The sequence below is a fragment of the Phalacrocorax carbo genome, chromosome 12 (assembly GCF_963921805.1).
Source record: "Phalacrocorax carbo chromosome 12, bPhaCar2.1, whole genome shotgun sequence".
In the NCBI taxonomy this organism is placed as follows: domain Eukaryota; kingdom Metazoa; phylum Chordata; class Aves; order Suliformes; family Phalacrocoracidae; genus Phalacrocorax; species Phalacrocorax carbo.
The window spans coordinates 2910771-2925074 of NC_087524.1; the positions used below are offsets into that span (position 1 = coordinate 2910771).

At 40.7% G+C, this 14304-nt stretch overlaps 1 protein-coding gene across 1 annotated transcript in view; it reads left to right on the forward strand.

Moving 5' to 3' along the window:
* WDFY4 (WDFY family member 4) overlaps nucleotides 1-14304 on the forward strand; it is a 144442-nt gene that overhangs the window by 14160 nt on the left and 115978 nt on the right. The window contains exons 5-12 of the mRNA XM_064463735.1: nucleotides 784-930; nucleotides 1311-1500; nucleotides 2651-2840; nucleotides 4929-5089; nucleotides 5427-5879; nucleotides 7481-7585; nucleotides 8458-8648; nucleotides 11223-11833. Coding sequence (XP_064319805.1) covers nucleotides 784-930; nucleotides 1311-1500; nucleotides 2651-2840; nucleotides 4929-5089; nucleotides 5427-5879; nucleotides 7481-7585; nucleotides 8458-8648; nucleotides 11223-11833 — 2048 coding nt within the window. The remainder of the gene's footprint in view (nucleotides 1-783; nucleotides 931-1310; nucleotides 1501-2650; nucleotides 2841-4928; nucleotides 5090-5426; nucleotides 5880-7480; nucleotides 7586-8457; nucleotides 8649-11222; nucleotides 11834-14304) is intronic.

Here is a 14304-nt window from a genome sequence, read left to right on the forward strand (position 1 = left end):
AGCATGAAGTTTCTGATGAGGTTTGGTTTTTTTTTCACAGATTTAAGACATTACCATTTTTTGTAGCGCACACACTCGCAAAACTTCATACCACAAACCTCACTTTTCTGTTTAATTTGCTGCTGATTTTTGGTTTTATTATCATGTGCCCAGCAGGCACACTGGGACTTCTCTAAGTTGTACACTGCCGTAGTAAACATGGAAAGAAACTAAGTGTTGAGAAACACTGTGGAGAAACAGTGCCTCTTGTATTTCTAAAAGCTATAATTAGAAGTGTGCGTGCAGTTATTCAATGTTACAAAAGGAAGGGCATTACAGCTAAAGTGCTGCTATGGTGGGTCAAGGAGGGAGTGGAGAATTCATGCTTTTAACATATCAGGCCTCTGTAGCCGCAGGTGTCCTGCGAACTAACAATACAGGGGGCACTGTCTGCTCCTGGACTTACTGCTATTTTAGCTGCTAGTTAATTTGCAGGTTGTGTGCTTTATCGACTATAGGTCTCCTTCTGCAGAACGTAGAAAGTACCTCTGTCAAAGCTGGAGTTCAGCTGGAGTGAGAAGTCCTGGGAACAGCTATAGCAACACGCAGTCAGTGTGTTTACTTCTGCCAGGTGTTTTTGTGCAGCCATGCTGTGTGACTGCCATGCTGGTGTGCCCTAGAGCACTTGTAAGGACAAAACACTCCAGTAGCTCTTTCATCTGCCACGACCACAATCAGTGTGTAGAAACACAAGGAAACTGTGGGCAGCTTCTGGAGGGGCTGATTTTTATTTTCCTTACTTAGAGAACTATGTGGAACATCATTGGATCTGGCCTTCCAGCTGCTCTGATGCAGTGCCTGTACCTTTTCTTTACTTGTCCTCTGAAGAAAGCCAGTGATGATGGAGAGGCAAGTGAGGATGACATTCAAACTCAGGAAATGCTTGTTAAGGTGAGATGTGGCTCTGGGGGTTCGTTTGCCCTGAGTAGTCAGGTGTTCACTTAGGCTTTTAGCTGGTGATTGATTGAAACTGCCAAAAAAGGGAGTAAATTTGGACTGAAAACCATTGAACAAGCAGCAGGAGCAGTATAAAACAATCTGAGATGATGCTACTATATGTCTTTTTTTGTTAAACAAAACACATGACTTTGTAAGTGGGGAAGAATCCATTAGGAATATCCTAGTGGTAGTTTTACTTGTTCATTTCACTGCATCCTTCCTCTCGGCAGTAGTATAAACTATAGCCCCTGCTCCTTCCCCAGTGGATTTTTCTTAATCTCCCAGATATGTGTAGAGGTGTTTATTGTATGTGATGTTTGTTTGCTTTTCAGATAATGCTTAACATGTACAGAGAGGAACAAGGTGTAGAGGAACTTCTGGCAGCTGATAAGCTTCAGTCATTAATTATAGCAACTGCTTCCCTCTGGGACCAGTGTAACCACTCATGGAAAGTACCTACGGGCCATGTGCTGAGAACAATTTCAAAGGGTCAGACCAAAACCAGCATTGTCTACCTACAAGGTTTGGTTTAGTAATCTGGCTTCTCCTTTCCTCATAGCTCCACTGAGAATCAATTCTCAAGAAGAGTCTTCCTGGGATAGATTTTTATTTCTACATCATCTGGTAGTCAGTCAGCTGCAAAGTGTGGGCTCTTGGCTTTCTAGACAGGAGCTTTATTTCGTACTGATAGCCCTCTGGGAACTGAAGTTTTTTCTACACAAGACATGAAAATACAGGGAAGAGCCAATCCTATCTGATCACACCAATGTAGGCAAGGACAAGATGTATTATGGTATTGTTAATTTGTGTGACTCAATGTGTGACACTAAGGCTCATGCACACTCTAAATACAAGGTTGAGGACACTGCCAGAGGAACGTTATCTTTTGGGACAGCATCATGATTGGTTGAGTTACATCCTCGTTTCTTCCTAGGCTTCATTAGAGTAAGAATTTTTTTTTTTTTTTGTAATTAAGAAGTGCAAAGGCCATGAGTCTCAATTTTAGAAGGAAAAAAAAAATTATAATCCACCCTTTACTGTCAGTATTCCTTGTCATGGGGTAACTGCATATAGGTACATTTATTTTTTAAAACAAAAGTTTGGCTTCCTCAGTGAGATTGAAAGCCTAAGGAACAATAGTGATAAGAGTCCATTTGTGCTAAGAGACATTTTGAAACTGTCCTGGAAGGTCTGGCCATCAGATTAGACAAGAAAACTAGGCTTCATTGCTCAGAGCAAGATGTGTCTACCCCATTACATATGCCTCATTGAGCAAAGAATTAATCTGTGAACTCTGCAGAGAATGTGTGATTGACTTAGTATAAGACAATTAAATATGTCCGCCTCAACTTACCTTGTACTTAGCTGGATTCACTGTATATGAATTTTGGTGAGTACATGGGTTGGAAGTTTATACTCCTGAAATTGAATCAGCTTATGAGGTTTAAGCAAAGAAACATGAGCATACTATAAAACCAGAAATGTTCTTCATGTAGCCTCTGAGATGAGTGTGATGTTCATATATCCTCTTGTCGTCTCTTTCTAGAACAAGAGTTAACAGCCTCCTATTTTGCTGGGAAATAACTTTTCAAGCTTGTTCAATTTTTGTGTAACTTTGAACTTGTTTGACTGTCAGTTCTTAAATACCTGCTATATTTTTTTCCCCCAACAGCTGTGGACTGCATCAAAATAGCTGTTCAGAATCTCTTTAAACTGGCTGATACCCTACCTGCTTGTGATGTGTGTGAAGCTGCTAGTATTGTCTTGTGCTTTGTGAAAGATTCTTATCCCATATCATCAGCTTTATTAACAGAGTTTGAAAATAATGATGGCTACCAACTCCTGCTAAAAATTTTACTCAGGTAAGTAGAGGGGTTTTTAGTGGGCTTCTAGAGGATGGTAAAACTTCATTTTCAGAACACGTGGTGGTCTGTTGTAAAATATGAATCATGTAGGTAATCCTGTGTGGATGCAAAGCCAGTAATAAAGACCCCGATATGGGTCTTCTGTTGCTGTTTTAGGAAGGGAAGCAGTACATAACTTCTACTGCAACCATAACGGAAGTTAACGGTAGGAGAAATTTGTCTACAGGTGGGATAGGGACTTACTGGACACAAGACAGAGGCTCTTCATCAATTAGTATTAGAGGGGATGTAGGTCAGGGACATTTGTCTCGGTTAAGGTGAGCTCCTGATCCAGGAATGCAGTCAGCTAGGGAGGGAAAGCTGATCTCCTTGCTGTGCAGAAAACGAACAAAGAAACCTGCCCAAACTTATACCTGAAATGGTTACGTTCTTCAGAACTGAGATGAATACGAACATATCGGGACAAATCCCCACTAGTTATCCTAATCAGAGGTACGAAGTAGAATCTTCTACTCTCCTTGTCTCCTTGCATTGTCTAACCAGGCTCTGAGTTTTGCTATGTCAAAACAGTGCACTGTACCACCTCCCCAGAAGCACTTAGGAGCTTTGTTCTGGTTTTCTTTAATATTATATAAAGAGAGCATTTCCAGATGTTCTCAATCTATTGTTGTTTCCATTCTGACTTTGCCTTTTCTTGTGCTTCTCCAACACTTCCAAGAACTTTGGTCCCTGACGAATGTGCTAGACTGAAGGGAGGTATTTTGTAATTTAGATCTAGCGGATTGTAATTTGAATCATAAATCTGAAGATGTCCATAGGTGGGTATGATTTCTGATGTTTTTTGCATGGCACAAAATTATTAACCTACAATTGGAAAAAGTTTTGTCTTTTTCTGACTATATTTTCTTTAGTTACCATAGATTGTCTAGCTTTCCCATACAAATAATCTGTGTCGAGATGTATATTTCTGATTACATTCTAGCCAGAGAAGGGCAGAAACACCTAGTCTTTACCATAAGGGCTGTGACTGCCCCCATCCTTTTTAACTGATGCAATTAGGCTGGAGAGACAGAAATAGCATACAGGTGTTCAGGGCTTCAGGTTAGTCTCCCTTCTCAGCATATGCTGGCAGAAAGGAATAGACCGAGAGATTCTTTCCTGAATGTTCTGTGTGACCACGTTTTCTCTTCTCTGATGTTCGGAATTTCTTTTTCAGCTGAAAAGAATCTTGCTGATAGCACTCTTTCCTACCAAAACAGACAGCAGCATTTGTCCTGGTCCCCCCCACCTTTTTTGTTTTCTTGATTTGAATAAAACAGAACATATTTATTTTTCTTCTGAGATCTTCCTAACTTCCAGGATCTGTCTATTGCCATGCCACTGACCCATGCCCAAATGCTGCAGCTTTCCTTTAAGAACTGACCCCTCTAAGCAGTACAAAATGGGATGACATGATAAACAGCTGTTTATCTGCCCTTTGACAGGCTCTCACTTTAGACTAAACTATGGCAAACCCAGGGTTACAGTTCAAACTGTTTCCTTACATAGGAGAGGCTTCATGTCTGACTCACAAAGCTCAGGCAATACAATATTTTTCCCTTCCTAAAGGCTGAGATTTTTCTGTCATTTATCTCAGTTAGCAAGTCCCTTACCTTACCAACCATAGACCTCCCTTTTAATGCGAAGAGTTTGGTTTAATTCTTTGATCTCTCACAAAATTTAAGTTTTTACTCCCCAAAAGAGGCATTCTTTTGGAAAGAATTACTTTAAAAAAAAAAAGTACATGTAACTGGACTAAACTCCAACATTTATCTTCCTTTTCTTCAGAAGACTCTTACAGTGTCACTTCAGTTTTCTTCTTCAGTTTTTAAGTTTTGTTCTGATTCAGAATGTGCCACCATGGTGTGGAGTTACTGTTTGCAAGATGGTTAAACAAGTCACAGAAATCAGACAAAAACAGTAAAATAGAGTGGGGAGGAGTGGGGAGTAAAATGGGTAGCTCCTGTGTGCTCAGTACCTGGTGATATATATAAAATGTTTGTATTAAACGCATGAATATATGACTGTCCTAAGTTTTGTTCCTAGATGTGATGGGTTGCAGCAAAATGAAGGAGACCCCTATCTGGATGAGATCTTGGACATGCTGACTTGCCTTACAACCTGTGGAAAAACTGAACTGAAAGTTTCTGGCAATATTGTACACCCGCAATTACCGCACTTTGATTTTGAACAGACGCGGTCTTCTGGTATAGTGTGTATATATTTCTCTATGTGGCTATGCAGGCAGGTCATAGAAAAATGAAGCGCTACTCATTACATGTCTTAAGATGAAGAAGTATGAGATAGCATCTTCTGATCTATGTGCTTAACGCTGCAGGAGCCTCAATGCTACCTACATCAAACTGGACTAACCGTGTCAGCTGTAGGGTCTGATCCAAGGTTGAGAACATGCCACCTAATCATAACCCTCATGTCTGTGACTCCTATTTCCACCCTCAGACATGATTTAACATTATAGTTATGGTGCTTGCAGTCTTAAATAGCCTTGATGTAAAAATGATTTCACTTGGTTTTATCCCACAGGAATGACAGTGAAAAACCTCCAGGCTTTTCAGGTGTTGCAGTCCATTTTCCAGAAAAGTAATGATGAGCACCTGTGCAGAAGAGTCTTGGCAGCAATTGGTACCATCTGGGCCTGGGACACAGTGAACTTCTTTCTTCTGGAATGGACACTACAACCTATCAACCAGTTTACTGACATAATCCATTTCAAACCACACCCAGTCCAAGTCCAGTTCTTCAGACTGGTGGAGTCCATAGTGCTAGACCTGTCCTATGTCCCCCATGAAATTTTGAAGAAGGTTCAGTATTTGATAAAGGAAAACATGGTGCCATTCTGCACCTTAACAGCTCTCCGGTGCCTTCTCAGCATGACCAAGAAGGACGTGTTATTCAGTGACATATTCCGTGACTCTGGGCTTTTAGGCCTACTGCTGGCACTTCTGAGGAAGCAAGCCAAAATCCTGAGGAAGTCAGGTACAACGTAATGTCATTCATAATGGCTGTTGAAGTAGGCAGATCAATAGGGATGGATGAATCTATACAGCCAATTTATAAATTTTATATACTGGGTAGCTGGATTTTGTCTGCAAGACAAATGGCCCAAGTTTATGACATACTAAGCTGAGTCCTCTCTGAAATCTTAGCTGATTATCATTCTGTTCACTAGCCAAACAGTTCTGGGCTATTCTTCACCAGTATACGATGAATTTTTCTGGAGGGTACCATTCAGCCCACCCTTTTAAACAGGTCTCAATTTGGGGTTCTCTAGAATGCCAGCTTGAGAGTAGAGGAAGAAAGAGTTTTCCACAGTGCTTAGTTCCTCAGAAAATAACATTTAATCCTGAGGACTGATGATGGAAAACAGTTTCTTGAATTTTGGCCATATATTATCCACAATTACTACCACCCATTGCCCTCTGATATAGTTACCTCCTGTTATGAAAACAGGAAGATAATAGTCCTGGTGTGGTAACTGTGGGATACAGCTGACTTAGGGGAGAGACTCACCTATTTAAAAGTTTATACCTGCTATTTTAAAGGAAAAAAAATGCATGATAGCATTTTTCTGTGCTTATGAATTGGGAAATACCTCTAAATTTCAGTAATAGTTGTTTAAAAAAGCAGAAGGGAACCAAAGTAGTAGGTATCACTTCTGATGCAGCAAGAACAATTGAATTATTTATACGCATTTATTTCAAGCAACAGAAAGTTTATGAATTGTAACAGAAGTTCTGGAGTGCAGACGTCCGTTACCTGCAAGGACACTTAGATTGGTATTCTTTCTATCAGAGAACAAGAGTTTTGTGCAAGAGCACTGAGATAAGGATTGTAAAGATAAATACCAAGAAAACGTACCTTTGATTATGAGCTGGTGCATCGGGGCTTTCTTCTGTCTTTGCATTAATATCACTGCCTTAGATCGCTAAGTGATCTAAACTTTGTTGAATGGCTATGTATTTTGTAAATTGAGACACGTGGATGGAGGAGGGCAGGTAGGAAGACACAGCATGAAATGATCACTACTTTGCTCTTTCAGCTTCCAGAAGTTTAGCCTGCAAACTTCAAGACTTTTAGATCTAAAAATAACCCACCTTATGCTGTCTGATCCTGGAAATACTTGCCTTTGAACATGCAGAGGGTTTCTCCTCTTCGTTTTTAGTTTAGGCATTTAAGTACTCCCTGCTACTATAATATTTTACAATTTCATAGCTCATAATCTGTAATATTCTTTTATTTGTGTGTGTTCTTACCAGGTATCACTAAGCATGTAACTCTACATCAGTTGGGAAGAGGAAACACCTCTGTAACCAGTATTACCTATGGTTATGCTGGAGATCTGGGCTGCAGAGCATAGAATCAGACCTGTGTTTCCCAATCCCAGACTAGACTGATGACTAGATAATGCCCTGTCTGTATTTTGTTGCTTATTTCAGGGTTCAAGTAGCCTGTAAGTAATACTTAAGAGAAAACTAGAATTTGATGGAAAATGGGTTTTCCTTTTTGGTTTAATGTATTTTAGCTGCAGTTAACTATGTCTTGTATAAACTGTATTATGACTTCTAATATATGGACAGCTGGAACCCATCTGCCTGGCCTGGAAGAAGGCACTGAGAAGGAGTTAAATGCTGTGATGCTGAAGATGGTGGCTGCCCTTACAGAGGGGTCTGTGAGGAACACTGGTAAGACATGACATATGACTGCATTACCTTTGTGGTATTTGGTGGTAAGTGGCTGCAATGCCTCTTAAGGAGCAGCAACAAATTTTCCAACTTTTGTGCTTTAAGAAGTGGAGGGCAAAAGCTAGAAGTGTAGGGATAACAGAATTACACCAGGAAGAAATGTGATAGAGTTGTTCTCATCCTGCATAGTGAGCATTATCCCAGTAGTCACCCTGCTTCCCTTATCCATGTGGATACCCCTGAAGCATTTGCATAGAAAACACAAACTTTCCTTGTGGAAAATGAAACTGTGTATGAGTTTTGTGTATTGTTTGTTTATCCAGATTTTCTACCATGTTATCAATTATTTGAAATCTTGATGGGATCAGACACATGCTGAGCAACACTCATACATTTAGTATTGGCATACCTAAGAGGCGTATGGGTTGGAAATCTTGTGAAAAATAGTAATACAGAAGTGAACTTTTCTAGATACTGGAATCCACTCACTTAATTTACTCTTGAATCCTAGAATCATCATGTTTGCAGCATCTTACACAGTGCAAAAATATTATCTCAAACTATCCAGCAGTCCACTTCATAAACTAGAGATATTTAAGCTGAAAACTAATGAGGAGCCTTTTCCTTTTCAGTCATTATTGTATTGGGAATCTGTCATCTCTGATGATTGGAATCCATGGTCATCCAGTCATTTTATCCCTAGTTGCTCCTGTGCTGTTCAGTTTGTGTCATCTTTAGCTTAACCAGCTCTTCTTGCCTCTCCTGCCGTATTTGTAGAAGTGTGACACTTCACACCAACACTGCAAATTGGCATGTGAAAACTACAAATAAATATTAGTTTAACTAACAAATGTCACCATATTTGTCCCCAGTTGTTCTTAAGGACTACGGAATGGTACCGTATATCAAGATATTTTTGGATGATGAGTGCTATAGGAGTGCTACTCTCAGCATCTTGGAGCAGCTGTCAGTCATCAACTATGAAGAATATATGAGCATTATTATTGGGGCCCTCTGTTCTTCTACTCAAGGGGAACTAAATCTGAAGCTAGATCTTCTGAAGGTAATTAATGTGCCTTCCCACTTGGTTGTTGCTTTCTTGGCAACTGCTTGGCTTGTTGCAAACTGCTCTTAATCTCACCCCTAGCCCTGTGTTTTTTCCAAGAAGGTAAGTGCAGAAGAAAAAAGAACCATGGGCCAGTTACTGATTCTGGTAAATTCAGGGCTTTGATTTTTAGCAGTGTGTGTGTGATTGGCACCTTCACTCAGTATCAGATTGTGAAGTATTTTGAAGACTTAAATAGTAATGCAGGGCAGAGAAACGGAAATGGTGAGGGCACAGCTGTATGAGCAGTTCTATGTAATGTGACAGATAAAGGAGAAACAAATGTGAGTGAAAGTGGAGGAGATGTGCAGGGAGGATGTAAGAAGAGGTAAAGGAGTAAGACTGGGAGGAGCAGGGTTGGCATGAGATGAACAGCTTGATTCTGATAAGTTTCCAAGGTTGAAACTTTGTTATCTTTAATTTTGTCATCTCTTGCATACACCAGTGTCATGGAAAAAAAAAAGTGAGATGATGGAAAGGAGGTGTCTTATGCATTTTAGAGGAAAAAATTAGAACTATTCATAGCCTGTATTGAGTTTAAAGAGGGTCTGATCCATAAGCAGTGAGGCAGGGGAAAGAATCAGTGTGGTTTAGATCACAGGCATCAAATGGAAATGCAGCGGTGTTGTAAGCACTGATTTACAGTTTCATTCTACCTTCTCTACAAAGCGTGAACTGAATTCACCTTTCAGTACAATATAGCAGCTGCTTCTGTGATAAGAACCATGTTACTTAAAAAAAAGTGACAAAGTTTATAGCTTTGATTTGAAACAGTAAACTTTAACAATATTTGTGGAAAAATTGAGTACAGTGTCCAAACGAATATGAAAATAAATGCAGCTTCAGTGTCTAATTTTGACAAATGATAACTGTATTAAAGCATAATGTAAGCAAATGAATTTATTATCTACATCCTTTGGGACTGTGATTGTGTTACACACAAATTCAGATTGATTTGCTAATATATATTTAGCTGTTAAAGCCTGAGCCCAAATGCAATTAGCACTGCCGTATTCCAGCGTGGCACGTGGGCAATTATGAGGAATAACAAATAATGGAATGTGAAATAAATTCTGTTAACGTTAACTGAGTTAGGGGGTTTCCAGCAGACATCAGTTTTATAGATTCAGGACAGAGGAATACTAACTCATAGGCGATTAAATTCTAACTGAGTTAGAGCTGGAGGAAATGTGGTTACTGTTGACCTTCTCTGAAATGTGTTAAAGCCATCCTGATAACTTCAGCTCTGAATTATTGAATTTACTCCCTGTTCAGAAGTCTCTGCCTGGTTTGATACATTATAATACAAAATTGAATGACAGTAATAGAGTTCCCCTCCCTCTTCAGTTCTGTCAACCCTTTCTCACAGTCCTAAGTCCTGTTACAGGGAGATATATTTATGTTAGAAACTGTTCCTATTCAGCAGGTTGTGAAGTGAACCTCTTTCTCTGGATATCTGATGGGAAACTTTATATGTAAAATTAGCCCTTTCCAATGTGAAGAGGTACAGACTCAAATCTGAAACGTCCCTGGTGCCTGAAAGAGCATCATATTCAGAAAATTAATTGTGGAACATTCCCAAAACCTGGGATGGATTACATTCAAATAGAGTAAGACAGTTTCCCTGAAAGCTCTTTTTTCTCCCTAAGTTTACTTTCACCACTACAACTTTAAATAACTTTTCTAGATTTGTTTTAAAATGGCAAGCCCATAGCATTCAAAATTTACAAGTGGTATAGGGTGGTGTTCATGCATGTGTAATATCGTCAAGTGGCATTCACCTAAAACCTGCTTTAAGTCCATTGACATTAAAGAAAATCTAATGACTTATCTTGGGATCTGACTCTTCATGGCTTTTTTCCTCCAAAGTGTTGTGCAAACTTTAAAAACAGCTTTGCTGAGAAAGGGAATTATAACTGCCTTTCTTAATGAGCAGAGCTTGCTGCTCGCAGTATTCTTTGGGCCATCCTGTGTCGCTTTTTTGAAAAGGGTCTGCTCAGTCCTATAAGCAAAAGGCTAGTGTGGCTTCTCGTGTATTCAGGGCTGTAGGAAGGCTTGCCTATAGAGAGCTGTGCCTCCTTCTCAGTTTCTGTATAAGGTTATTTACAATTTAATTTCTGTTTTCATTTATTTAAGGCAAAGGCAGATTTCTTGAAAGAGTCTGAGACTGATGAAAGAATAGCCAAAGGTCTGAAGCTACCAGTCAAACTGACTAGGATATGTAACACAGGAAATATTTCTTTGCTTACTCCTCTGAGCACTATTCCTTACCAGTCAGGCTGACTCCATGGTTTCTCCTGAGGGTGAATTCAAATCTTGGTTGTTTGACCCATTGGGAGTACGGAGGAAGGGAGGAGGAGAAAATTTGTGCAGTGGTGACCTTTGCTTTGACCAACTATTCCTTTTTTCTTCAAAGAGTGAAATTTCAGTGAAAGAGGCTTGGTACAAACTTGGAATTTTAAAATATTCTAAAGTTTCTTTGTCCCTTTGTTTAAGCACTACTTCTGTCTCCTTTCTTGCCAATGTCTGTAGTCACTCCTGAGGATACTGGAGAGTCCCAAGAGCCATTCAGCTTTCAGAACATGCAGTGGATTCAACGGACTCTTGTCCCTTCTCTCAGACATGGAAGGTGCATTGCAGGACCCTCCATCTGGGCTGTGGACAGTAGTTGGACAGAATTGCATATTGGAGCTCGTTTTCTACACTCTTCAAGGGATAACAGCAGCCCTGCACCTGGACCCTGTCAACAGCAACTTCTTCCAGAAGAATGGTCTCTTTGAAAAGATGGCAGAGGATCTTGGGTCACTTGGATGCTTCTGGACACAAGGGGAATGGCAAACCCCTCTGACCCTTGAGAAGACAAGGACATTTACAGAATTCTTGGATGCAGCTTTCAGCTCTTCAGAACCTTTCCCAATGTGGCTAAAGAACTGCATATGGATTCTGAATTTTCTTGATCACATGGTCAAAGGAACCCTCCATCTAGAGAGCTACTTCGAGGAGAGAAAGCCAGAGATGGGAGAGGCATCAAGAGATGATCAGAAGGGACCCCAAACTCAAGAAGAGCATCCTGTTGCTTTCAAAAGACCAGGCAACAAATTACCTGCCTCTGCCTATAGGTTATGGGGAAACTCTGAAGAGAAGTAAGTCTTTATTTACTACAGGAAATAAAATAAGTCTGGTATCTGCATTTTATTTGCTAGTAAACTGAGGTAAGGTGTGAAATAACCTGCCTAGAGCAGACAAATCAGGGGCACAGTCCCAACTCCCAGGCATCTGCACACAAGAAATCACCTCTTTTTGAAGGTAAATGGTGATAAACACTGGGGCATAAGTGTTCAGTGGAGAAGTGGGACACACAACCCCAAGAGCTGTAGAGTTTGTGCTGAAGGTTCTGACACATGCAATGTGGGAGCAGGGCTGGGCTCTAAGGAAAGGGTTGCTGGGACCTGAAGCTTGCGTTTAGTCTCGGCTTGAATCTGCCCCAATCAAGTTTTACTTTTTCAATTATGTGGAAAGCTGTTTCCAGTCACCTGATAACTTGAAATAGTTTTTATTTTTAATGTATTTTAAATGCTGCCCCATGCGTATGTGTCCAGGCACATGTGTACAGATGCACATGCTCTCACTTATTTACTCATACAGCTGAAATACAGAAAATTGGAAAAGGGATAGTAATGCCGTCTGCCTCATATAATGTGGGATTACATCAAAATATATATCCTTTGCAGGAAGGAAAGACTACACCAGAAATCAACGTAGGTGTCAACTGGAAATCAATTCTGAATAACTTGTATTTCATAACTTGTGAGATCTTCTGCCCCTTCAAGCTTTATCTTGGATCTCTCAGTCCTTTTCTCAAAAATGTTTCTGGTTGGAGTTATGCTTAAAAAGGCTAAGTTTATAACTGTGAGATCCCTTCAGGCCTTATTGTAGCTTATTCTACAGTTATCTTCCAGCTTAAAGACCAAGTCAGGTCTGTCACTCATAGGTGTCACTGAAGTCAGCAGAACTTTTGTTCCCTGAGTACTTAGGCAGTCTGATTCTGGTCGTATTTGTACTTGCTTGAAGCAGCTAGAAAAACTTGGAGTAGATTAATTTGCTCCTTGTGCAACTTGTTTTAAAATAGTCATGGAGGCTTTTGTTCCTTTTTACCACTCTTCAAATTATACCGGAAGCTTCTGGTTAGAGGCTCAGTGCTGGGAAGAGGACTTGGTGGCTCAGGAGGAATGAATAATCTTTTCAAAGTAGATCTTCCTAGCCCTATTTGGGAGAATGTGGGTCAATGTACAAGAGTGTATGGATGGTGGTGACTGTGAGGAGTCCGTAGCCTGTAGCTTAAGTGTGTGTATAAGGGATGCTCAGGGAAGATAAGGGAGAAAGAGCAGACTAGTGGCCCTGCTTGGAAGGGTATGGCTCTGTCTTCTCCTTTGGCTTGTCCTTCTCAAGTTACTAGATCCGCAACATAAAGCGAGGCTTCCTAGGTCCTTGTGTTGTTTTGCCTGCTGGGCTGTGAGGCTGTGCCATAACTGAATGAATACCACTTGTGAAGAAATTAATCATATAAATTGGGATCTATTCAGTTCACAGTGTCTGGTTTGGGAGAGTGTTTAGCTTTGATTCTCTGATGTGAAGGCACAAAAGGAAGCCATATTAGCTAGAGGTGGCTGGAAAGTGCCCAGGACAAGTGTATGCAAACACAGCAGAGGAACGTGTACTGGCAAAATGTCAATCTTCAGGCCACACAGTCTGTATCCTTTTCCAGCAGTAAATTTTCTAAAAATAAAAACAAGAAATCAAGTTCCCAGAGTTTCTGCAAGCCTGTGGTTCCCCTGATGCAGCTTCCTCTTAGCTCTACTCCACACTTGCACTTCCTCGGGAAGAAGGCTTCAGCCTGGGGCTATGCAGCTTCAAAGGAGGAACTTGAATGTAGTGAGTGTAGGTGGCCTGTGATGCCCCATCCTGCAACATGTATTTAAGATCCCTAAAGGGAGGGAAAGGAGGTCATCCTACAGGAGCCTGTGACAGAGGCAAAGGAAAACCAGCATTTTAACTGGATAATATTCTAACCCCTTTCACTGTCCAGTGGTCAATGATGCTGCAAGCTGCTGGGCTGTAGGGAATCGACCCTTTCATTCACATCTGAGAAACAGCCCTCTGTGTTCCTGCTCCTGCATTAATGTTTGAAACACCTTCTGTAACTGATGGGGTCTCTGTTTTTCCTTTTGTTCCTGGCAATTAGAGATATCTTACTGCAAACTGTGTTAACTGAGGCTGATCTCTCTTTGGGAGGGAAGCCCCTCTTTGTGCCCACCCTAGCAGAATGGCTGCTGCAGCTGCTGAAACCACAGACTTACTGTGCTAATGGCTCTTCAGGTTCTTTGTGGCATCTAATTTTGTCCCCAAACTGTCCTATTTGTCTTATCTTTAAGTAGTAGCCAGTGCAGAGCAGACATGGGATTCATGCCATGGTACTGGTGGAGTAGATGGAATGGAATCATGGGGCTGACTGGAGAGCCCTAAGGCATGAGATATTTGCAGGAGTGAGGAGTTGGTACTTGGAGACAGCTTTTGTACCAAGACAAGCCAGAAAATGAGGGCCTCTTGGAAAACC